This window comes from Sciurus carolinensis, chromosome 2, assembly GCF_902686445.1.
Source record: "Sciurus carolinensis chromosome 2, mSciCar1.2, whole genome shotgun sequence".
Lineage (NCBI taxonomy): Eukaryota > Metazoa > Chordata > Mammalia > Rodentia > Sciuridae > Sciurus > Sciurus carolinensis.
The window spans coordinates 153173548-153199814 of NC_062214.1; the positions used below are offsets into that span (position 1 = coordinate 153173548).

Genomic DNA, 26267 nt, shown 5'->3' on the forward strand with positions numbered 1-26267 from the left:
GAATGAAGGAAGCCAGGCCAAAAAATGAGCTTTCACCATCATTCCATTTATATTAAATGTTAGAAGATGCAAACTAACCTTTAGTCACAAAAATCAAATGAATAGTTGCTGAGGGTCTGGAGCAAAAGGAAGAATGTACAACAAAGGGGCAGGATGAAATCTAGTGGGTGTGGAAACATTCTGTATTTGTTGGGATGGTTTCATAGCTTAGACATATCTTTCAAAACAAAGTTAGGTTTCCTAATAGCATGCGGTGTATTGTATGAAAGTAATTCCTCAATGAAATTAATCCCCACCCCCTGTTAAAAAAAAAAAAAAAGTATAACACTTTACTCCAGGAATAAAAGCTGAAGTGAGAAACAAATGTAAAAAATGTAGCACTATCATTTATCAGTTATGCTTAACTTGGTAAAATTACTTGGGTAAGCTATTTTACTACTTTGCATTACACTGCTTATAAAAATTAGATTAATAGTAGTACCTGACTCATAATATTATTAGGATTAATTTATGCAAAATTTTTAGAAGGGTACTTGGCATATAATGTTGGTCGTTATCTATTACTAAATTTCAAATAATTGGAATTCTGTAGACTACCTCTAAAGCACTTACCCCTAAGATATTAAGTTAGAATTCAGTAACAAAAATAATTTGTGGAAGTTCATTTAGAAAATTTAAAAACCCAAATGAGCACACAGATGAAGAAGTTGCAATGGAATTTAGAAAATATGACAAAATATTATATATCAAAACAAATGAAACCAGCTAAGTTGACATGTAGAAATAAATTGAGAACCTTGAATCTTTACATTAGGCAAAGCATCTGAAATTTAACAATTTAAATGCCTGTTAGAACATAATAGGATAAAGCCAAAAGAAATATTAAAAACAAAATAGGAAATATGCAATAAAGAGACTTGACAAAGCCAGACCTATGTCATACCACTCTCTATAATCAGATTTCTTCAGAGGTGACCATGCACACGTCAGTTTTCCCACTTCTCCAGACATTCTAATGTGTCTTTGCCTTTCACTGTACAGATAATCTGTGGCTCACAATAATCTTCGTGTTAACAAGTTCATTAGATGTTTTTTAGTTCTCTAATTTTTCAGCAGCAAATGACTCCTCTTTCTCCTTAAAGTTTTTCCCTAGCATAGTATGCTCTCCTGATTTTCTTAATATCATGCTAACTTCTCTTCAAGCTTATCTGCCTATGCTGCGCCATCAAAGGTTGACATTTCTGAAGACTTTAGCCTAGATCCACCCCCTCTTCTTCCCAAGTGATTGTGTCCACATTCATGGCATAATGCTACTTAAAAGTCAATGACTCACACACTTAATCTGTGATTCTAACCCAGAGTGCTCCTCTGAGCTCTGGCTTTCTATAATCTACATCTCTTTGACATCCTCTCCAAAGATGTCTGAAGCACGTAGATTCAGTATGTCCCAAACTGAACTTACGATCTTTTTTCCTTCCTCCCCACCCCACATCTATCTCTACCAAAACCTGGTTCCCATTTCAATGACTGGAATTGCTCTCCATTTATTTACATATTTAGGAAACCTCAGAGTCATTTGATGCTGCCTTCTCCCTCATACCTCACATTCACACCATCACCAAATCCTAACATCCTCATCCACTCCCCATCACAATAGCTGGTTCAGGCTACCACCATCTATTGTCTAGTCCATAGCAACCTTTCAACCGCTGAGTCTGTCTTCGCTGACCCCCACAGATCTATTTTCTACACTGTGGCCAGAGTGATCACTTTTAAACAAAAATCTATTGAATTTTAAAAGCCCTACACCTAGATTCCGCCATGGCTCTAATTACTCTTTACAATAAAGAGTTTTATACACGCTACCAGGCTGTTCATGGTTCCACCCTCATCTCTACTTCACTCCTCGTTCCTCATCACTCCAGCCACATTAAATGTTCTTTTAGTCTTTTGTGCTTGCCAATTTTTTTTTTTTTTTTTTTAATCACACAGCCTTTCCATATTTTTTTCCTTGGTGCTTAGAATGTTCTTTCTTCCTTTAGTCCTTAGTTAACCCCCTCAATTCTTCAGGGATGCCTTAACCCAATTTGCCAAATAAATTACAGACTAACAGTTTTATGCTTTTCTTCTTCATGTCATTTGCACTATTGCTGTTTATATTCATGTGAACCTACTAGACCATAAGCACTGTAAGAATAGGAATAAAGTCTATTCTTGCTATGTCCCTAGAACCTAATTTAATACCTGACATGTATTAGATGTTCATAAATATTTATTGAATGAATGAAGGTTTTGTTCAACATAATCCCAAATATTTTAAGGGAGAGGAATCCCTAATATATAATTTCACAGCAGAAATTTTCCTACCTTTATTTCCTTTTTCCCTTTATTTCCTCTTCTCAAAAAAAAAAAAAAGGGGGGGAGCAAATTACTTTAAAACAGAAGCCCCAAACTCAGATGCCTAGAGGGGCTTGATGCTACTGTCTGAGAAGGAAGTTGTGGGGACTGAATCAGATCACATGTCTAAAGAGGACAGTCACATTAATTCAATTCCAGCTGCAAGACAACATTGCCTAATCATCTGATTATTCAAGAGAATTGAAAATTCAGAAATTCTTAAAATGAGAAATCTACTTTTTAATAATAGGGGATTAGAACACTACAATAATATTGGATTAGCCAAGCTAACTAAACGTTTTTGTGGGTCAGACCCAACCCATGAACTACTGATTTTGACTTTTTCCTCTTCTTTTTCCTCTTCCCTCTGCCTCTGTATTGTCTTCTTTAAAGGAATAAAATAAGTAAATCTTGTATTTATAACCTTCATAAAACTTAATTACATTTAGTACTTATCAGTATTAGTTAAAATGAAGGTCTGGGTAACCTATATCTTGTGGAAAAATTGTGGTCTAAGTCTGACCAAATATAAAGAAAATACCACGTCATGACTGTACCATTGACATCTGCTTTCTCCAGCTATACTGTAGAATTCTTTAGGTCAACCAGTATTTTACATTTATTTTGAAGGAAATTTTGCATGCCAGTTACCTAGCATTGTTATATATGTGATCAATGCATAATGGCTTAAATAGTTAAGCAAATCAGTGGTAAAAGAATTCAGAAGAGATGTTTCCATGTTTATGTTTCCCCTGAAATCAGAATCTAATTTAGCAACATGAAACTTTTCATCTAATTTGTTTAAAATAAAGATAATCTTTTGAAAAGTAAGTGTCCTTATGCCCAGTGTGGTGGCACATGCCTATAATCCCAGGGACTCAGGAAACTGGGAAAAGGATCACAATATCAAGCCCAGCCTCAGCAACTTAGCAAGATCCTGAGCAACTTGGTAAGATCCTGTATCAAAATTTAGAAAAGAGTAGGGTATGTAACTCAGAGGTAGAACTCCCCTAGGTTCAATTCCCCAGTACCAAAACAACAAAAAGTGAGTGTCCTTGTAATCTTACTATTTTAAACTATGTTAAAACGGTATGCTTAAGATACTATAATTTCATCAGTAGTCCTGAACTAGAAGTATGGGAACCTGAATTCCAGTTCAAGTTATACTCTATTTGGCTAATTGGTAGCTACCAAATCACTGCTTTTGGGGATCAATTGTTTAATTTGTAAAGTGGTTGATTTCAATGATCTCTGAACACCTTTATTTTTTTTTTTTTTCAAAAAATTTTGGTTGTCAATGGACCTTTATTTTATTTATTTATATGTGGTGCTGAGAATCGAACCCAGTGCCTCACATACACCAGGCAATGAACCACAACCTAGCCCCCACCTTTATTCTTATATTTTGACACTAATAAATCAATCTGGAGTTTGAGAATTTTTATTAAGGTCCTTATTAACTAGTTCTGAGTTATAATACAGTGTGTGAATTCTCTCTTTGAAATTTGGATGCCATTAAACAAAGCTATACACACCATGTTAAAACTAATAAAAAATTAGTTGATTTGGGGCCTGGGTATCATCTGCTTTCTAGAATAAGATGTAGTTGGATATTTCAAACTTGTATGTTTTCACAATTCAATTATAGTTGCCATTTTTAATTACCATATTAATCACATTCTATAATTTGTTTTTTAGCCTCAGTCTCTCAGAGTATAAAATTGCCTAATAATAGTTTCTTAGAATTTTGTGCACAGCTTCTAAGACTGTCCGATTGCTGATTCAATTATTTCGGCTGCTTTGAGATGATGTAGTGGATCTAGGGAGGATATAAACTTACACTCCTTTATAGCCTCAGGAGCCCTCTCATACCCTTTCTCACTTTCTGAGGGGTTCTATGAAAGAGAAAGTTCATTCTGAGTGTAAAATACTGAAAGTAATGGGTACCAAAACGTAGTAAGACTCAAATGTTAGCCATTGTTATTATTTTAGGGGGAAAAAGGGACATGAGAGCATCTCTGAAATTAAGATTCCCTTCTGTCTGGTTTCATTCTTACACATAAACTTCAGACAGTAGAACACTTTTCCCAGTCTATGGTAACGTATGTGATACGTGGTGCCCTTAATTCCTTACTGTCTGATTAAGATAGATTCTTAGATATCACCATTTTTCAAATGATTAACTAATGTAATGGATTTACACTAACCCACACTAGAAACTAGAAGATTTAGAAAATCAGGTCTTTGGGCTACACTGATGCTTTTTCTGTCATACTACGGAATTAGCAGGTTTTAAACTCATGTTAGTGATCATCACTACCTACATTCAGATTGTTATTGTCCTTAAAAAATCAAGGTGAAAGATCAGTAAGCAGCATTCCTCTGCCTCTTTCTCCCTGGGATATTCTATTACTACTTCTGATATATTCTGCCCTCTTTGTCCCCACTTTATCAGTCATGCAGATATTCTCCAATGAATCTGGCTCCATATCCTTACAAAAAGTAATTTGCTATCTTCCTAACTTAAAAAGCATGAAGGGTTTATCAGTAATTGCATAGTATAGTGTTGGAAAACTTTTTAAAGGACAGCATAATTTTAGCCCAAATTCAATTTGAATCAAGTTTTCCAGGGAGTCTGTCTTTACTAAGACCCTTAGTTCAGACATAAGTCCTTTATATTCCTAAAGCATAGGCATGTAGGCAGCCTCTGCCAAATGCATACAAAAAGTCCAGACTCCCAGAAAGAAATCAGGTATTCATTATAAACTATTGTTTTTGCAAAGTGTTTAGATACAGTGAAACACCCTGATCATTTAAGAAATTATCTAAAATTATTTTTAAGCAATTTGAGGGAAAACAGACTAAGCAAAGAAACTTTAAAAAATTTTTAAGGTATTAGAATATTAGAATACTAAGAGATAAAAGAAGATACTGTATGCCAGAAACAAGAACAGATTATTACAAAGTAAAAGATATTTAGAAGCTAAAAGTTCTTAAAAATGAAACATGATAGGCATTGAAATAGAACACATAAAGATAAGTATGGTATTCAATTTATAGCTAAAGTATCTTAGAAATTTTATTTTATATATAGGCAATGGCAATGGTAAGCTTGGGAGTGATGTACTACTCTTCATAGGAACTTAAGCAGTTGAGATGTAGATTGTGAAAAACTGCTTCTAGAAAAGCAAACTATGTATTTTGGATATGCCTGTTTACCATGGGGAAGAGATTATGTCTACCACAATTCATTTTTTAATGAATTTCAAATTTTATACTGATATTTTCTCCAGTAAAGTTTCCATTTCAAATTAACAAAACTAGGGAAATTAACTCAACAAAAATTCCACAGAAAAGCATTCATTCTGTTACTATTTCAGCCCTTCAAAGCAATATAGTCTACATGTCATGGGGGGGAAATAAATGGTACACCTCCAGCGTAAATCCTTTGCTTTGTACATTCAGGCTGCTATAACAAAATGCCATGAACTAAATAACATATATAACAACAAAAAATTATTTCTTACTATCTGGAGGATGAAAAGTCCAAGATGCTAGCAGATTGAGTATCTAGTGAAGACTCATTTGGTCACTCAGAGATAGTGCATTCCCACTGTGTCCTCACATGATGAAAGAAATGAGGGTTCTCTATAGGGTCTCTTTTACAAGAATGTTAAACCCCCATTCCTGAGAGCTCCATCCTCATGACTTAAGCAACTCCCTAAGGCCCCACCTCCCAACTATCACATTGGGGTCAATATTTCAACATAGGAATTTGGGGGAATCATAAACATTCAGACCATAGCACCATCCTCAAGTTTTGAGGTATTTATACTTACTTACACAGAAAAACATTCACAAATACATTTGCTATATTCTCACCTTCTCTTTATTTGAGGAACTAATAAGAAAAAATAAAATGGAAAAATCATATATTTTGTCTATGGATTAGTTATTACAAAATAAAATTGTTAGTGATATTTTAAACATTAATTCAGAAATCCTAAATCAATATTTTCTAAATTAAAGGTCACTAGTTTATATATGGGATAAAGGTGGATTATATAATGAAAAACATTTTGTGTCCATTAAACCTTAAAATTCTTATGCAAAGAAAAAATATAGTGACCCATTTATTCAGTTTTTCTGGTATTTGGAAATATGGCCCATTGGACATAAATTAATATCAGTAAGTCTTTTAAATATGTTGTCTTTCTAAACTTGAAATCTGCATAAAGCATGTGTTTATTTGTGCTTTATGAATTATTTTCATTATCTTAACAAAGATATATAATTACTTGCATTTTTGATATTACTATTTGCCCCCACTCAGGAGCATCTCCTGTTAGATTTATTCTATAAAATACTTAGAATCTATTAATATAAGATTATTGCTTTTAATCTTACTACAATCTGTGATTTAAGCACCTGTTTATGTTTATGCAGTGCATTGGAACATATTCTGCAAATTCGGGGTAGTAATTGACCTTTAATTCTTTCTTTATCCAGCTCAACTCCTACTCACACCCATTATTCTGTGACCTGTAATTTTATGAATTACCCCTCTTACCCCATGTACATTCTTTTCTTTATATGATCCTTTTAAATGCCTTCACTGAAATCTAGCTTTTCCCAGGTGACTCTTTATGCCTTTTGTGGAAAAAACAAGCTGCCCATTTTATGCTTCCCAGTACTCCTTACTGATGTTAGACCTTCATCATCTCTCTGAAATCTGTGCCATCTGATTAGGTCATCATTGGCTATAATAACTTCCACCTTCCTGGGTGAATCAGCACTTTCTTCCTTCTTTCCCTGTCTTCTGTGATATATGACCATTTTCAAAGCCTGTATTGACATTCCATCCAAAGTCTCAATTCAGTGGTTTCTCAGAACTCTAAAACCTTCCATTTCCATTTAAGCCATCCATTAGCATGACCACACCTTGGAACAACTCTATAAAATGGAGCTGTTCTTTCTGACCAATGTCTTCCATATCTTTTTTTCTTGTACATCTTGAATTCATCCTTTTATCTGTTTTTCATCCTCATCCTAACTTTCAGACACTCTCATGCTTTCCCACCCCATTCTTATTCCTAATCTCTTGACATTTTGCCGTGTCAATGTAGTTCACTTGTTAGAGTAAGTTCTTTCTCTAACATAGTTCCCACATTTTACAGTTTTTAATTAATACAAGAAAAAAAAAAAACAACCTAAAGTTGAACTTTCTGTAAAATATAATAGCATTCATTTTTTTTCTTTAGATTGTTTCAATTTTAAAATCAAGAATCCTTGGTGACTATATGTACTGTCAACAACCTGATGTTAAATGAACCTCTCTATGTCTACTATATTATTTTGTAACACTTCTACCTATGTTTTCCATATTCCAAGTGCTTAAATCTAACTCTGCTTCCCAGGAGATGACCTTTACTCCTACTTTACTAGAAAAACAAATGAGAATTAATTTGCCAAATTCTCTCATCTTTCTTCTCTATTTGAAAATGTCTGAATCCACACTGTGTCAAATTTTCTTACTTTAACAAGCAGCTGGTTTATGAATTATTTCAAATGTTCTATGCAGACCTACAGGTTGTTCTTCCTTCTTATTTAAAAAGTATGTCTTCCTTTTCAGGGCTAACTAACCTCTGCTAAAGCCTTTTTCAACAGCTGAACTCTCTTCCTTTCTCCACCTTCTCCATCTTCTCCATCTTCTGCCTCACCCTTTCTATTCAGTTCATTTCTGACCAACAGATATTTAAATCAGAGACTGTACAGGGTCTGTTACCTACTTGAAATTTAACAGGTTAGTCTTACTATTTTATATACTGATAGAAAACATAAGTCTCATGGGTCAGAGAGAACGACCATTTATTACTCATGGCAAAAGCAGTATCCAAAGCAATGCCTTACATCAGGTATACAAGTTCCAATCCAGAGGGTAACACTGTGTGGGATCCAATGTCACCTACACGTGCAGCAGGGTGTGTTACACTTGCCCTGGAATGGAACCAAATCATCACCAGGGAGGGAGAGACTTCAATCCCCTGGAATGTCCTCAGGGAGAGAAATATTCTCTCTCTATTATTACTAGAGGGAAATAAATCTCCCTCTCACTTTAAGGTAAACACTATCTCTAGCTTTCAAAGATGTTTGCTCTGCAAACCCTTTTGCTCAGAAGATCTGGACCATGCAAAAACATAAGATATTCATAGAGAACTGTCTCCTAACAGTGTATCCCAAGTTTCTTTTAGCTTCCTGTATCTCTCAGCTTATCTATACTCATTGCTTCTGTTGTCTTCCTATAACTCCTTATACTTCTGTGCTCTATCATTCTGCTGAAAACCATTCTTTGCAAGGTACTAGTGACATACCAATCACACAATCAAATGGAATTTTAATCATTCTTGACTTTTTGCAAAATCTAACAAGGGCTATGCTTTCTTCCCTTTAAACTCCTCTACTGGTTTCTAATCTGATTCTGTTTCTCTCCTCTGCCCATTTCTTTGTTCTTCACTGTTGAGTTTTTTAATTCTGTCAAATGTGAACATATCAGGGCTGGGAATATAAATTGGTAGTAAAGCATTTGCCTAGCATTTGTGAGGTCCTGGGTTCTATCCCCAGTACTGGGAAGAAGAAAAAAAAATGAACATATCAAGGATTGACTTCTCATCCTATATTTTTTCCCTCAAGTATCTTCTGCAGTTTCAGCTGTCCCCTGTGCTGATAATTGTAATTTCTTTCTTACATTCCAAAACTCACTTGTCTTTATTTCTGCCTATATGTAATAAGCTTTAAAAATAAGAATAAATTCAATGACCTGACTTTTAAATTTTTTTGTAGTTGCATTGCTTTGAAACAGGAGTCAAAACAAATAGAGGAATACTATATTATACATTTTCAAAACTTTTTTATACTCTCTTTATAGGTTATATGTAAAGTCAGATGTGCCACTGAACTTGACAAACACAAGTAAGTTTCATGAGTATCAAAATCTCTATCTAAAAGATCTAAAGCATTAATTCATTAATATTAATGTTTAGTATCTGAAACATCTAAGTAAGTATTTAACAGTAGACTGCTCAAGGTTAAAGGAAGGGGCTATTGAGGGTACCTTAGTAGTTTTATAGTAGTTAGATTGTTTCAAAGGAAGTAAATTGAGTAGCCCTCAGTTCTCTCCCTTCAGCCATGCTGCTAATACTTTTTTTTTCCCATCTCTGCTACTGCCTCACTTTAGATGTCAGATGATGCATCATAAAATCCACATAAGCTACACAGTTAGAGTATGTTGTTTGAAGTGAGAATGTATAGTATAATTCCACGAACTACGTGATGTTCCAGTACTGATTAATCTCAATAGTGTGAATGCTAAACAGTCAAGTCAAGAGATGGGTTTCAGACCTAATTCTTCCACTAACTAACTTACCAAGTGTCAAACTCATTGACCCTCTCCATGCTTTGGTTTCCTAAACTGCTCTAATTCCCTAGATATGTAATTTCAAGCTCCTTTTTGGATTTCAAAGTATGTAACTCTTATTATTTAGTCTAAGGGAACATTAAAATTTAACATTTCAAACTAAAACCTTCGTGCTTTGTATTACACTTCAAGTTTTCTTATTCAGATTACACATTACCTTCAATTTATCTTGTGTAAACTATTTCTAAGGGCAGATGATCTATGATTTCCACTATTAAAAGTGATCCAAAATAGAAGATACTAAGATGCAAAATAAATTTCTGGATCATGTGTAGTTAACTTGGAGATATAAATATATTTGAACTGGGATTAGTTTCATACAGAGAGCTGTGACTACTACTTCATGCAGATGGCCATACCTACCTGGAGAGTTTTTATGAGATGGTCTAATTTTTTTAAAGAGAAGGAAGTTAAGCATTTCATGTGCAAGCTGTGCTGAGTGCATAGTAAATATACACCTTTATAAGAAGATGCAGTAAATGAGTGCTTGAAATTCTACTTCTTGTTCTTATGTTCTTTAGTAAACTTCGAAAGCAATGTTTGCTAGATATAACTGGGGGTTCATGAAGATTAAATGTTGTTTTAAAATACTTCCTTTACCTCTTAATATTATATGATAAAATTTAGGTATAGCATATTAATTTTCTATGTAGTATTTAATAGTTAATTATCAGGATAGCAAGGTCAATGAAAATGTGCCCAATAAATATAAAAATTAAAAAATTCAAGATTGCTTGAAATAGTATTAAAATAGTCCTATATTTATCTTCCTGGTAGAAGCAACTGAATTCAAATCCACATGAGATTACTTCTGGTTTAATACTTTAAAATCTATACCATCTTAAAATGATTTATATGCTAATTTCACAACAGACCATGTAACCCTAAATGATTATTAAATTTATATTTAATGAAATTATAAATATTTTAAGCTGAGGATTCCCTATTCTGTGCCTTACTAACTTCTCATTAGTTTATAAACATCTAATAAACTCTTTTTTTCTTTCAGAATTCTTCTGCATTTGGGCTTTATACTAGCAAGTCTTCTCTTTTTAGTGGTGAACTTGACTTGCGCAATGCTAGTCCATGGAGATGTCCCAGAAAATCAATTGAAATGGACTGTGTTTGTTCGAGCATTAATTAATGATAGCTTGTTTATTCTTTGTGCCATCTCTTTAGTTAGTTACATATGCAAAATTACAAAAATGTCATCAGCAAATGTCTACCTCGAATCAAAGGTAAGTATATTTCTTAAATTTGCACTTGAAAATCTAATTTCAAATTGCTTTTTACTTTTCTCAACTATAGTCACATTTTTTAGCATGAAAGGATAGTCAATAGAAATTAGAGGGTAGTCAAAATTTGGCCCTTACTAAACAATGGTTTGAATAAAAGAGCTTATACCAAGGATGTTGTTTTCTGTGATTTTGCATTGTTGGCTAGTTAAATGATATAAACCAGAATGTATGTAAATGGATTAAAAATAGTTTAAAATATAAACTGCAATAGCAACTTAAGATTTTGTCCAGTAAGGGTGGCAGTATTGCCATTAAACAAATTTACCCAATTATATCTACTTATACTTAGATTAACAATATAAAGATGTCATATAGGTAAAGTGCTATTTATTTATATGAAGGTTTAAAAATGTTATTTATAACCCTAAAATACGATGTCCTAAAATATGATATTTGAAACAGACATGCCTTGCTTCTCTCTTTCTTATACTTGGGGAAAAAAGCCAAATGTTATCTCTTTAACAAAAGACGATGTAAATTTCTATTGTTGATGGACAGTGTGGTTGAGCAGTGAATTGGTCATCGTAGTGTTTGTGGCATTGGGTGTGAGGATGTAGATATGTAATATTGGGTGCAGGTATATACATACAGACATTTTAGCAATCACTGGCACAGGAGAGTTTTCTTTAATTTGGCATCATTGCCTATTCACTGAAGATAAGCAAGATAGTATCTTAAACTGAACAGTTCTCTGAAATATTTTTAGACTTCTACATTGTCATTATCCTTAACATAGTCCTAGTACTATAATTAAATATATGGTAACCACTTGTCCTTTAAACTTAGGCAGAGATTTTAATTTTACACTTTGAACATATTTCAGTGGAACACTGGGGTATACACACAACACACACACATTGCTATATATGTGTGTATATAGTAAGAAAGAGAGGCAAACTCTTCTTTTAAGAGTTATCATACCTTAAAATTATTTATTCAATTTCTATTCTACAGAGTTCTTAAAATTTAAACATTTTAGTTAGCTAATTCTGACTTCAGTTTGACTATTAAGAATAATACTGTCACTGTTATGGTCAATAATCTTGTAGGCAACAATAGTATCTTTACTTAGTATTTCTATCATCATAGAATTCACCCTCTTGCCTGTCTAGTGACAAAGCATAAACAGATGTGATTGAATCTAAAGTGCCCCTTCTCTAGATACTTAGTAACTAAGTTTGGTTTTACTTGGAATGGATAATGCTCTGAATATAGTTAACAAACTGAAAAGAAAAGATCATCTGATAAATCCTCCAGAGTTATTTCAAACATCTTCCCCTTACTATCACATGAAAGGTATTCACTTTTTATTATATTATTTTTTAAATCTTAAATTTAAAAGCTATATGGATTCAGAATTATCTAGGAACACTGCCGAGAGACATGTTCAGATAAAGTATCTAATAAGGCAGATGAGATATTAGATTATTTGTATATTATCCTGTTATGTAGTTCTTGATTTTTCTAAGTAGGTTATAAACTTCTGTGTTCAAACAGCATATCATCTTGCTTTCACATTATTTTTATAATCACTAGACTCATTTTTAGTTTGTACTTCTATAACAATACACAGTAATGAACATTTCTTTTATTCTGTTAACTGTTTGTTGAGCATCCACCTTTTCCACCTACCAACTGATCTATTTTCTTGCTATCCCTAAGAACATTTCCTTAAAGCTTTGGTCTTTTATTTTCCTCTTTTTATTCTTCCTTCCTTCTTTATATTCTTTGTGTGAATAAGATCCTCTCTAATTTGCCTCAACCGAATCTTACCTACCTGGTTTCTGAATGACACATAGAACACCTTCCTTTCTCTGCATCCTCAGGCTGTTCACTATCCAGAAATGCATTTTCCCCTCCCTGTACATTCTGTTCATATCTTACCCAAATAAGGACCCAACCCCAGTGGCTCCCCATTTATAATCTTAATTTGGTCCCTTCTCCCAAGCTCCAAAATAAAATTTAGAAATAACTCTCTGGATTGTCTTAAAACTGTGCTTGTTTCCTTTGGTGTGCTTCTCAATTTATACTAGATGCCATTTGTGGGTACATGTCTGATTTTCTGACTAAAGTCTAAACTCCTAGAAGGAAAGCTATTTACTATTCATATCTCTCTTCATGCCTCACAGTTGAGGATTACTGAGATTTTTTGAATGATGACTTACACATTTTTATTTCTATTCAATTCTTTTCCTCAACTGTCTTTGGGTTATTTCCACCAGCTTAAATACTTCATTTTCTTCCTCCCTGCAACCTGATCCTCTCTCTCTCTCTCTAATTTTGTCATTGTCCCCTTTATTCAGACTTACATTTGGAATATTTTGATATTTCTTCATTCTTTTTTTTCCTAAAACTAAACCATCAACTTTTTCATTTAGAAAACTATTTTTATCCATTTGAGAAACTCAATAGAAAAAAAAGTTAATGAAGGAGCATAAATCACTATCTATTACGTACCAGACAGTTGCTTTTCACATTATTTCATTTTCTGGTTGCTTTTTGGTATATTTCAAAATGATTCTGTTAGGTGGTGTGATATCGTGATATAATAAAATATATATATTGAGTCTCTGTCACTGATTCTTGGCACACAGGAACTAGAACCCTTGAAATTCTCAAGAGTGACAAGTGTTTTTTATATGCAAGTAAGGTAACATGTGACTGGGGGCCCTAGATAGCCTCTTAGTAGGGGGCTAGTCACCGGAAAGACTAAAGCAGGTTTAGCAGGATCGGGATTTTCAGCTCCACCCCACCACCAATTTCTGGAGAGGGGATAGGAGCTAAAAGGTTGAGTTTGATTACTAATGGCCAATGATGTGATGATCAATCATGTTTACATAATGTAGCCTTGATAAAAATCCAAAAGGATGGGTTTCAAGGAGCTTCCTTGAATATATGAAGATGCTTGGAGGTTAGCAGAGAGGGTATGTAATGCCTGGAGTCCCACCCCCTCGATCTTCCCCTATGTATATCTTCCATCTGACTTTTTATCTGTATCTTTTGTAATATCCTTTATAATAAACTAGTAAACATGTTTCCCTAAGTTTTGTGAGCCACTCTAGGAAATTAACTCAAGGAAGGAGTATTTGGAACCCCAGTTTGCAACCTGTTATTCAGAGCTATTGTTGACAACCTGTTCTTGTGATTGGCATTTGAAGAGTGGGGGTGAAGTCTTGAGGGACTGAGCACTCAATCTGTGGGATCTGATGCTGTCTCTAAGTATATCATGCCAGAATTGAACAGCACAATCAGTTGGTGTATGCAAGAGAATAGTTTGGTGGGGGGAAATCCCAACACGTTTTGGTGACCAGAGGTGAAGTATTATATTGAGTGGTTAGTGGCATCTGAGAGTAGAGTAGAAAAATACTGTACTATTCTCCACCCCCCAAAAAAGGAGAGGGGATGGATCTTAGGCAGAGGCACTGTGAACCTTATATGACCTGGCCCCTGACTGTCTTTTAATCTTCCTGTTACTACCACTGTCCTCTTCCTGTTCCTGCCACACGGGCATTTATTTGTTTGTTTGGTGCCTTAGTTCCTTACCACAAAACATCTACTAAGTTTATACCAGCCGGGTAACCTTTGTGTATTTTGTTCTGTCTGCCTAAATTATACCCCTATAGATATGTATATGATGACTTCTTTGTGTCTAGGTCTCAGCTCAGATGTCACTTTGTCAAAGCTGCCATTCTTAATCACTCATATGAGGTTCTCATTCTGATTACAATATCTGTCCTCTTTATGGCATTTATCAATAGCAAAATTATTGTTCTTTCATTTGCATGCTTATTTTTTGCTTCTCCATCCTAAAGTGTAAACTCCAAAAGTAGTTCTCTTGCATGTTTTGTTTGTTTTTCTGTCTCTTTTGTCTAAAATAATGCCTGGCATAAAGTAAGTGTTCAAAACATACTTGTTGAGTAAATGCATTCTGTGCTTGCATACGGTCTTTGCCAGAGCAACTTTACCCTAATAACTGTAGGGAAGTTCAGACCTTCCCTCCGAAGGTTTGGCAAACAAGTCTGCTTAGATAAATTAAAAGGAAAAAAGAAGGACTCTTAACCATTAGCTCAACAGGATTCCAAAGGCAGAGAGATCCAAGAGACAAAATTTCTTATCTTTGTTGCCATTTTGTCAGGTCCTAGGATTTCCCTACGGCAGCTTCTGGAGGAGCAGAGTGATTTCAGAGTCCTACCAACTCTGCCAAAACTGGAGGGCGAAAGGAGTTTCTCCCTCTCTCTCTGTAAATCTGCTGAAATAAACCAGCAACAGACAGATCAACAGAAGAAAAAGAATATAAATATATTCATGTGTACAGAAGCCATATAAAATACGAAACTCAAAGAAGAGAGATGGCTGAGATTTAAATATCATTCTCATAGGGGTGAAGGAAGTGTGGTATAGTAGAGAATTTTATAGGGGAAGATTAAAAGATTAAATGATATTTAGGGGAAATGCACAGACCCAAAGAACAGACAGTGACCTGAGACAGAGTTCCATGAAACTTTTAAGTGGTGTTTGATTTTCAGTACCTTCTCTAGTGGTCAATCCTTTCTGGCCAGTGAAATTTCCTGACAGTTTCACACCTGAGAAGGAACCCTTAGTCAGATAAAGGAACTTCGTAGAAAACCTTTCTCTGACTTTGGAGAGAAAAGGGATCAAAGATGAGATAGGGTAGGAGAAAGTCAAAGAGACCTTAGTTCTGAGACTATTTTTCCAGTTCAGTATGTCAAAGTGCCACACTTTGGGTTGTCATTTCTGAGCCCCAGTGTTCCAAGTAGAACTTTCACAACTGAGTTGTGCCAAAGAAAACTGAATCAAAAAACATTCCCAAGATCACATAGTTTAACCAACCTGAAACTCATGTCTGACCACAGTCCTCCTAGTGATCATTATTCTTTATAACCACATATTGGCTCCATTTAAATCATCCCATGTTTACTTATAATCTTTAGATATGTTTAAATGATTATAGCTTACATATATATTTGTATGCTTTTCTTTTTACTTTCTTCCCGTGTTGGGGATCAAATCCAGACCCTTGTGCATACTAAGCATGAGCTATGCCTCCAGTTCTGTCAATATACTTATCAATGACATTATTCCATATAAATCTTACTAGATTTTGCCATATTACACTCCAAATGAATAAATCATTTTATAATGCTATCATCAGTGTATAGTGTATCATATATCCTTCACTCCATCAGTATTTGCATTCAAATTTTATTAATTTTGATTTTCATTGATATACCTTAAAAGTTTTAATTTAGATTTATTTAATTCATATGCATATAAATTTCTACATAGAGAATTACTATCCATGTTTCTGTATGTGTAAAATATTTCTCAGTGACTTAGAATAGAATCTGGGTATTTGTTTTATATGTATTTAGCATATGTTTTATGTTTATATATTAACATGTTGCCTTTGTTAAGAATGATAGCCTTCAGAAGCCCAAGCACAGTAGCACACACTCAGTAATCCCAGTGACAAGAGGCTAGTCGAGAGGATCCCAGTTTCAGGGCCAGCCTCACTAATTAGGCCCTAAGAAACTTAGAAAGACCCTATCTCAGAATCAAAAATTTTAAAAAGCCAGGGGCAGCAGGGAGGCTGGGGATATCACTCAGTGATAAAGCACCTTTGGGTTTTTTGGTTCAATCCCTAGTTCTTAAAAAAAAAAAAAAAATGCTTATAAGTCATGTGTGTTCACTTAAGAATAGATGTTTAATCTTATGAAATCCCACTTCATGACTTGCATATTATAATTTTATTTTTCTATTATTCTACGAATATAGTAACTTATTTGACTGCATTTCCTGAGGTTTGAATTTTGAGGATAAAATATGTTATTTTGTTTCATGTTTTATTTCAGCTGCTATTTGAAATTTGTTGACTCTAGACTTGACTAAAATTAAACAAATTTTTTCTATTTTCGGTGTTCTTGTCAAAATACAAGCATATTTGTCTCATAAATTGAGAAGGATAATACACTACGCAATACAAAGTAGTAATACAATTCAATCTCTAGGGTTGTCACCCAGGTTTTAATCAGACCCCTGACATTTAGTAACTCGAAGGTTTTAATCTCTGTTGTGTTTAAACTATAGTTAACTATGTCCATGGTAGTGTTGTAAAGATAAAAACGTACTATGTGGCAAGTTATAGTATACTACCTGGCACTAAAAATATAGACATTGTTTGCCATTATATTCATCAGCATATTTTAACATAGTTTATAGAATAGGCCTAATCTTAGAAAACTTGAATAAATCCTTCCATCAGCTTTCGCAGAAGATTGTTCTTTGGTAAACTTTATTTGTTTCATTTTTTTTTTTCCCTGTTACTGGTTTATTCATTGACTGGGTTTATTTCCACCAAATATATAGTTTTCAGTTTTATAGACAGTTTAACCATCTTAAGGTTATTATATTTTAAAATTCTTTCTAATTATGAAAAAATAACCTACCTCAGACTCAGTTTACAAAGCACTTAAGTATCTTTTATCTTTTTTCATTTCTTTTTAAATTTTTTTTATTTTTATTGTAAACAAATGGGATACATGTTGTTTCTGTTTGTACGTGAAGTAACAGCATACCATTTGCATAATCATACATTTACATAGGGTAATGATGTTTGATTCATTCTGTTATTTTTTCCTTCCCCCACCCCTCCCACCTCTCTTTTCCCTCTATACAGTTCCTCCTACCTCCATTCTTGCCCCCCTCCCACCCCCCATTATGTGTCATCATCCGCTTATCAGTGAGATCATTCGTCTTGGATTTTTGAGATTGGCTTATCTCACTTAAGATGATAGTCTCCAATTTCATCAATATGCCTGCAAATGCCATAATTTTATTATTCTTTATAGCTGAGTAATATTCCATTGTATATGTATACCACAGTTTCTTTATCCATTCATCAATTGAAGGGCATCTAGGTTGGTTCCACAGTCTGGCTATTGTGAACTGAGCAGCTATGAACATTGATGTGGCTGTATCTCTGTAGTATGCTGATTTTAAGTCTTTGGGTATAGACCAAGGAGTGGGATAGCTGGGTCAAATGGTAGGTCCATTCCAAGTTTTCTAAGGAATCTCCACACTGCTTTCCAGAGTGGCTGTACTAATTTGCAACCCCACCAGCAATGTATGAGTGTACCTTTTTCCTGATATCCTCTCCAGCACCTATTGATGCTTGTATTCTTGATAATCGTCATTCTAATTGAGGTGAGATGGAATCTTAGTGTAGTTTTGATTTGCAATTCTCTTATTACTAAAGATAGTGAGCATTTTTTCATATGTTTGTTGATTGCTTGTAGATCTTCTGTGAAGCGTCTGTTCATATCCTTGGCCCATTTGTTGATTGGATTATTTGTATTCTTGGTGTAGAGTTTTTTGAGTTCTTTATATATTCTGGAAATTAGTGCTCTATCTGAAGTATGAGTGGCAAAGATATTCTCCCACTCTGTAGGCTCTCTCTTTGCATTGCTGATAGTTTCCTTTGCTGAGAGAAAGCTTTTTAGTTTGAATCTATCCCAGTTATTGATTCTTGCTTTTATTTCTTGTGCTATGGGAGTCCTGTTAAGGAAGTCTGATCCTAAGCCAAGAAGTTGAAGATTTGGACCTACTTTTTCTTCTATAAGATGCAGGGTCTCTGGTCTGATTTCAAGGTCCTTGATCCATTGTGAGTTGATTTTTGTGCAGGGTGAGAGATAGGGGTTTAGTTTCATTCTGTTGCATATGGATTTCCAGTTTTCCCAGCACCATTTGTTGAAGAGGCTATCTTTTCTCCATTGCATATTTTTGGCCCCTTTGTCTAGTATGAGAAAATTGTATTTATTTGGGTTTGTGTCCGTGTCCTCTATTCTGTACCATTGATCTACCTGTCTATTTTGGTGCCAATACCATGCTGTTTTTGTTACTATTGCTTTGTAGTAGAGTTGAAGTTCTGGTATTGCGATACCCCCTGTCTCATTCTTCCTGCTAAGGATTGCTTTAGCTATTCTGGGTTTCTTATTCTTCCAGATGAATTTCATGATGGCTTGCTCTATTTCTGTAAGGTACGTCATTGGGATTTTAATTGGAATTGCATTGAATCTGTATAGCACTTTTGGTAGTATGGCCATTTTGACAATATTAATTCTGCCTATCCAAGAACATGGGAGATCTTTCCATCTTCTAAGGTCTTCCTCAATTTCTTTCTTCAATGATTTGTAGTTTTCATTGTAGAGATCTTTCACCTCTTTGGTTAGATTGATTCCCAAGTATTTCATTTTTTATTGAGGCTATTGCAAATGGAGTTGTTTTCCTCATTTCCCTTTCAGCTGTTTCATCGCTTGTGTATAAAAATGCTTTAGATTTATGCGTATTGATTTTATATCCTGCTATTTTGCTGAATTCATTGATGAGGTCTAGAAGTTTTCTGGAGGAGGTTTTTGGATCCTCTAAATATAGAATCATGTCATCAGCAAATAGTGACAGCTTAAGTTCCTCTTTTCCTATTTGTATCCCTTTAATTTCTTTGTTCTGCCTAATTGCTCTGGCTAGAGTTTTGGGGACAGTGTTGAATAGAAGTGGTGAAAGAGGACATCCCTGTCTTGTTCCCATTTTTAAAGGGAATGCTTTCAGTTTTTCTCCATTAAGAATGATGTTGGCCATGGGCTTAGCATAAATAGCCTTTATAATGTTCAGGCATGTTCCTACTATCCCTATTTTTTCTAGTGTTTTGAGCATGAAGGAGTGTTGTATTTTGTCAAATGCTTTTTCTGCATCAATTGAAATAACCAAATGATTCTTATCCTTAAGTCTATTGACATGATGGATTATGTTTATTGATTTACGAATGTTGGACCATCCTTGCATTCCAGGGATGAACCCCACTTGATCGTGATGCACAATTTTCTTAATATGTTTTTGGATACAGTTTGTCAATATTTTGTTAAGGATATATTCATCAAGGATATAGGTCTAAAATTTTCTTTCCTTGATGTGTCTTTGCCTGGTTTGGGTATGAGGGTGATATTAGCTTCATAGAATGAGTTTGGTAGGGTACCCTCCTTTTCTATTTCCTGGAATACTTTGAGAAGTATTGGAATGAGTTCTTCTTTGAAGGTCTTGTAGAACTCGGCTGAGAATCTGTCTGGTCCTGGGCATTTCTTGGATGGTAGATTTTTAATGGCTTCTTCTATTTCATTGCTTGATATTGATCTATTTAAATTGTGTATGTCCTCCTGGTTCAGTTTGGGAGGAGCATATGTCTCTAGAAATTTGTCAATGTCTTCAGTAGTTTCTATTTTGTTGGAATACAGATTTTCAAAGTAGCTTCTCATTATGTTCTGTATCTCAGTGATGTCTGTCGTGATATTTCCTTTTGCATCATGTATTTTAGTAATTTGAGTCTTCTCTCTCCTTCTCTTTGTTAGTGTGGCTAAGGGTTTGTCTAGTTTGTTTACTTTCTCAAAGAACCAACTTTTTGTTTTATCAATTTTTTGAACAGTTTTTGTTTCAATTTCATTGATTTCAGCTCTGATTTTAATTATTTCCTGTCTTCTACTACTTTTGCTGTTCTTCTGTTCTTCTTTTTCTAGGACTTTGAGCTGTAATGTTAGGTCATTTAGTTGTTGGCTTTTCATTCTTTTCTGGAATGCGCTCCATGCAATGAATTTTCCTCTTAGTACTGCTTTCACAGTTTCCCAGAGATTTTGATATGTTGTATCGTCGTTCTCATTGACCTCTAGAAATTTTTTTATCTCCTCCCTGATGTTTTTTTGTTATCCATGTTTCATTCAATAGCATATTATTTAGTCTTCAGGTGTTGGAGTAATTTCTCTTTTTTATTTTGTCATTGATTTCTACTCTCAGTCCATTATGATCTGATAGAACACAAGGCAGTATCTCTATTTTTTTTGCATTTCCTAAGGGCTGCTTTGTGGCATAACATATGGTCTATTTTCAAGAAGGTTCCATGTGCTGCTGAGAAGAAAGTGAATTCGCTCGTTAATGGATGGAATATTCTATATATGTCTATTAAGTCTAGGTTATTGATTGTGTTATTGAGTTCTATGGTTTCTTTGGTTGGATTTTGTTTGGAAGATCTATCTAGTGGTGACAGCGGTGCGTTAAAGTCACCCAGAATTATTGTGTTGTGGTCTATGTGATTCCTGAAATTGAGAAAGATTTGTTTGATGTACAGGGATGCACCATTGTTTGGGGCATAAATACTATCATTATGTCTTCCTGATTTATGGTTCCCTTAAGCAGTATGAAATGCCCTTCTTTATCCCTTCTAACTAACTTTGGCTTGAAGTCCACTTTATCTGATATAAGGATGGAAACCCTCGCTTTTTTACTGAGTCCATGTGCATGGTAGGTTTTTTCCCCATCCTTTCACCTTTAGTCTGTGGATGTCTTTTTCTATGAGATGAGTCTCTTGAAGGCAACATATTGTTGGGTCTTTCTTTTTAATCCATTCTGCCAGTCTATGTCTTTTGATTGATGAGTTCAGGCCACTAACGTTCAGGGTTATTATTGAGATATGTTTTGTATTCCCAGTCATTTGGCTTATTTTTGGTTTTTAAGTTGGCTTGGTTTCTCCTTTGAGTGGTTTTTCTCTAAGATAGTTCCTCCCTTTGCTGACCTACATTGTTGTTTTTCATTTCCTCCTCATGGAATATTGTGTTGAGAACATTCTGTAGCGCAGGCTTTCTATTTGTAAATTCTTTTAACTTTTGTTTATCATGGAAGGATTTTATTTCATCTTCAAATCTAAAGGTTAGTTTTGCTGGTTGTAGGATTCTTGGTTGGCAACCATGTTCTTTCAGAGCTTGAAATATGTTGTTCCAGGTCCTTCTAGCTTTTAGAGTCTGGGTTGAGAAGTCGGCTGCTATCCGTATTGGTCTCCCCCTATATGTAATCTGATGCTTTTCTCTTGCGGTCTTCAAAATCCTATCTTTATTTTGAATGTTAGGCATTTTCATTATAATATGCCTTGGTGTGGATCTGTTGTGATTTTGTGCATTTGGTGTTCTGTAAGCCTCTTGTATCTGATTTTCCATTTCATTCTTCAGGTTTGGGAAATTTTCTGATATTATTTCATTGAATAGGTTGTTCATTCCTTTGGTTTGTATCTCTGTGCCTTCCTCAATCCCAATAATTCTTAAATTTGGTCTTTTCATGATGTCCCATAGTTCTTGGAGATTCTGTTCATGATTTCTTACCATCTTCAATGTTTGGACAACTTTATTTTCAAGATTAAATATTTTGTCTTCATTGTCTGAGGTTCTGTCTTCCAAGTGGTCTAGTCTTTTGGTGATGCTTTCCATTGAGTTTTTTATTTGGTTTATTGTTTCCTTCATTTCAAGGATTTCTGTTTGTTTTTTTTTCAATATCTCTAACTCTTTATTGAAATGATCTTTTGCTTCCTGCAGGTGCTCTTTCAGCTTATTGGTATTATCATTCATTGCCTGCATTTGCTCTCTTATCTCATCCTTTGCTTCGCGAATCATCTTAATCACGTATAATCTGAAGTCCTTTTCTGACATTTCTTCTACCATACTGTCATTGGATTCTATTAATATAGAATCTAGATTTGTTTGGATCATTTTCTTCCCTTGTTTTTTCATGTTGTTCATGTATCTTCCCCTCTAGCAGTGCAGATCTGGGGTATTGCAGATTTCCCCCTATAGGCTTATAGTGGCCCTATAGGTTTCCAAAACCCTTTCTTTAAGGGAAGATCAATATTAGCAGTGCCCAAATCAGACCCTCTGCAATCCTAGACGAACTAGCCCCTATGGGGACAATAACAAAATTGTCATAGTAAACAAAATGAGTTCAAATGTTATCTTCGGTAAAACAAACAAGTTTGCAATAAGGTCTGCAGTTTCTAATGGAGGACAAAGAGGATGCAGAGGGATGTAGAATGTGTTAATGGGATAAGAAAAGAATATACAGAAGTTCTAGAAAATGGAAAGGGTGAGAGTAACTGGATATTAGCATGCAAAAAAGGGAGAAAGAGACTCTGAGGGAACAGGTAAACAAAAGGAAAAGAGAGCAAGAAAAGTAAAGAAAAAAAACTTAATTTTTTTAAAAAGGAGAAAAAAGAAAATCTACAATATAACAGTCATATAGTAATGAATCCTCCCAGTGTTCAGTAGCCTGATGCATGAGAGGTACCTGACAATGAGCTTCAAGCCTCCAGCAGGCGTCTCAGGATGGGTTTTGCCCCACCCAAAGATCGGAGCTACGGCTTCCAGGATTATCCAAGATGGTCGCTCTGGCTTCCAAATGTGTTGGCAATTGGGGAGCTGCAACTCAGGGGTGGACGTGGTCAGTTGGAGATCCTGGAGACGGGATGCGGTTGGTCAGGCAGGGGTCCTGGAGGTCCGGTGTGTTTGGTGTGGTTGCAGGATCCTGGATGCCAGGTGCAATCAGTTGGTCTGGGGTCCCGGTGATAGGGCGCAGTCAGTTGGTCTGGGGGGTCCTGGCAGCAGGGAGTAGTCAGTCGATGTGAGGGCCCCAGAGGCAGGGAGTGATTGGTCGGGCTGGAGACGGGGCTCAGTCAGTCTGGCCAGGGGTCCTACGGGACCTGGCTGTTGTCTCAAAATGGCGGCAGCCACGTGTAATCAAACCTGCAGGTACTGTAATAGTGAACTTCCAAGCAACAACAGGCAGCTGGTGCTCCACTGGCGGTAGGCGATCAGTTTGCTGACTGTTGTCAGATGATCGGGAGGTAAACCTCGTGTGTTGGGTGATGAATAGGTATAAGGCAGACGATGGACAGGCGAGAGGCAGGCAAATGGCAGATGAGAGATGCCTGACAATGAGCAGTCTGCACTCAAAAAAGGCATCTATATGTTGGCAGACTGCAGGTCATCACAGCAGACAAATGGGGTAAACACCAGGGGATCGATAAGCAGCAAAAACTGCCTCACCAAGAAACAGATATCCTCTGCTTGAAACCGGAGTTACGGAGCAACAAGGAACGCAGCCTCCCTTTAGTCCACCATCTTGGATCTCCGCAACTTATTTTTTAAATGGACATGTTCCTCTCTCCCTGCTCCTCCATAATCTCTTATTTTTTAATTTATACTTCAATTAGCACTGTGATCTAATTTTTTTCAAAGTAGCACTTTTTTTTTTTAAATACTAGTTGTCAATTTGAAGTTTGTTTTAATTTTTTAAACTTTCTCGCTATTTAAGGATGTTAGTTCCATGTCTCTATGCTTATATAAATATTTAATTCATTCTTTTACAAACTAAGAAAAGTATTGAGATCAATGTTTTTTCAAATACCACTTCAGCAGCTTTCTATAATCTTATAACGTAGCAACATCCCTTATTTAATAAAAACAAAATTTATGTTCAAATTTCATCCGTGTCTCAACATCTAATTACCTATCAGTGTGAATTAAATATTATCTTTATCAGCTCACCTTGGAAGAAAATCTAAAAACATCAGACATCTTTCCTAAGCTTCTAATTTTCATACAAAGTTATAAGTTTTACCTTCTATTTGATTGTCCATGAACATGAATCTGGCCTACTACATAATGTGGAATTTCTGTACTCTAGGATCTTGTCAGGGAGAATACTCTCTCAACCATTAAATTCACAAAGATGACAGAGTGTGTACTGTCTGTTCATTTTACCTTCTATTCTATATTTTATGCTCAGGCCTATCTAAATCACTGCAGAGTTGTACTAAGACTACATTGTACCCCAGGTAGAGTTGTCCTTTCCCTCCTTTACTTTGACCTAAATCAAGATATTTGTAAGAAACTTTTTGTAAAAAAGATTTATTCTGAAATCATCATCATGTATTGTTGAGGCTCTTGCCCACATGTGTCCCCAGAAAAGATCTTTTTCTGTATTCAGTACCAGAAAAAGCAGCACTTGATAAGATCCTTTTTTCCTCTGGTTATTATGTTGTTCAGAGCAAATATGTGGCTTACCTCTACCAAGCATAAACATTAGGATACTCACTTTTGTTTCTGAATCTACCTCATTTCACTATCTTCTGTAGCCTCTATCACATACATACATTTCTCGACTTTTTTTTTTTTTTTTTTTTTTTTTGGGTACTGGGGATTGAACTCAGGGTCACTTAACCACTGAGCCACATCCCCAGCCCTTTTTTATATTGTATTTAGAGACAAGGTCTCACTGAGTTGCTAAGTTGCTGAGGCTGGCTTTGAACTCAATCCTCCTGCCTCAGCCTCCCGAGCTGCTGGGATTACAGGCATGCACCACCATACACGGCCTCTATACTTATTTTTTGTATTATCTCTCTAACTGCTTCAAGTTTTCTTTTGCAATGAAAGTGGTCCAAATTAAAATCTGGATTGAATATACTTTTGAATATGTTTGCATTTCTTTTTTGGATATGTTGATATTTGAAATTAGTATGGAAAGAGTGTAGTGAGAGAAAGTGTATCAAAAGGATTAAAAGGTAGAAACCTGGAATTAGAGGAGGATGTAAATCTCAGCTCTACTGCTCTTGGGCTGTGCAACCTTAGGCAAGTAATAGCATCTCTAAGCCTCACTTTCCGTATCTGTCAAATGGAAATAATGATAGTGTTGATCTCCTGAGTTGCTATGAGGATAAGAGTAGTGTCTACCTCACGAGGTTGATGGAAGGATTAAATGGAAATGCATATGAAGTGCTTACTACAACTATGCCTACCACTGAGGAAGTACTTAAAAATGTTGACTTTTGTGATCCTAAACAATGGTAAACTAACTTTAAGGAGTTCTTGAATACCTGAAAATGTTGGCACAATTTACCTGGAGCGGGGTTCTATTTATTTAAAGAAATTCTCAAAGGGAAGAATGATCCCTAAAAAAGAATAAAAATCCCTGAAGAACAGTATTTCTTTTTTGAATAGTTTATGTAGCTCTATTTACCATTCCTCTCTGATTTTGTTAAGAGTTCAAGTTTCTAATTACATTTCATCTAATATGTAACTAGTTTTTCTTAAAATTTTTTGGAAGAAATTTTGTTGAAATTATGAAATGCCCTCCTCTTTTTAAAAATTTTGTATGTTTATCTCTCCCAGGAGAATAGAGACCGCAGGAGGGCAGGGTATCTTCTTTGCTCAGAAATC

General features: G+C 35.1%; 1 protein-coding gene across 2 annotated transcripts in view; it reads left to right on the forward strand.

Moving 5' to 3' along the window:
• Gpr137c (G protein-coupled receptor 137C) overlaps nucleotides 1–26267 on the forward strand; it is a 58684-nt gene that overhangs the window by 9557 nt on the left and 22860 nt on the right. For both annotated transcript variants that reach the window (XM_047539436.1, XM_047539437.1), the window contains exons 2-3: nucleotides 9323–9366; nucleotides 10881–11109. In XM_047539436.1, coding sequence (XP_047395392.1) covers nucleotides 9323–9366; nucleotides 10881–11109 — 273 coding nt within the window. The remainder of the gene's footprint in view (nucleotides 1–9322; nucleotides 9367–10880; nucleotides 11110–26267) is intronic.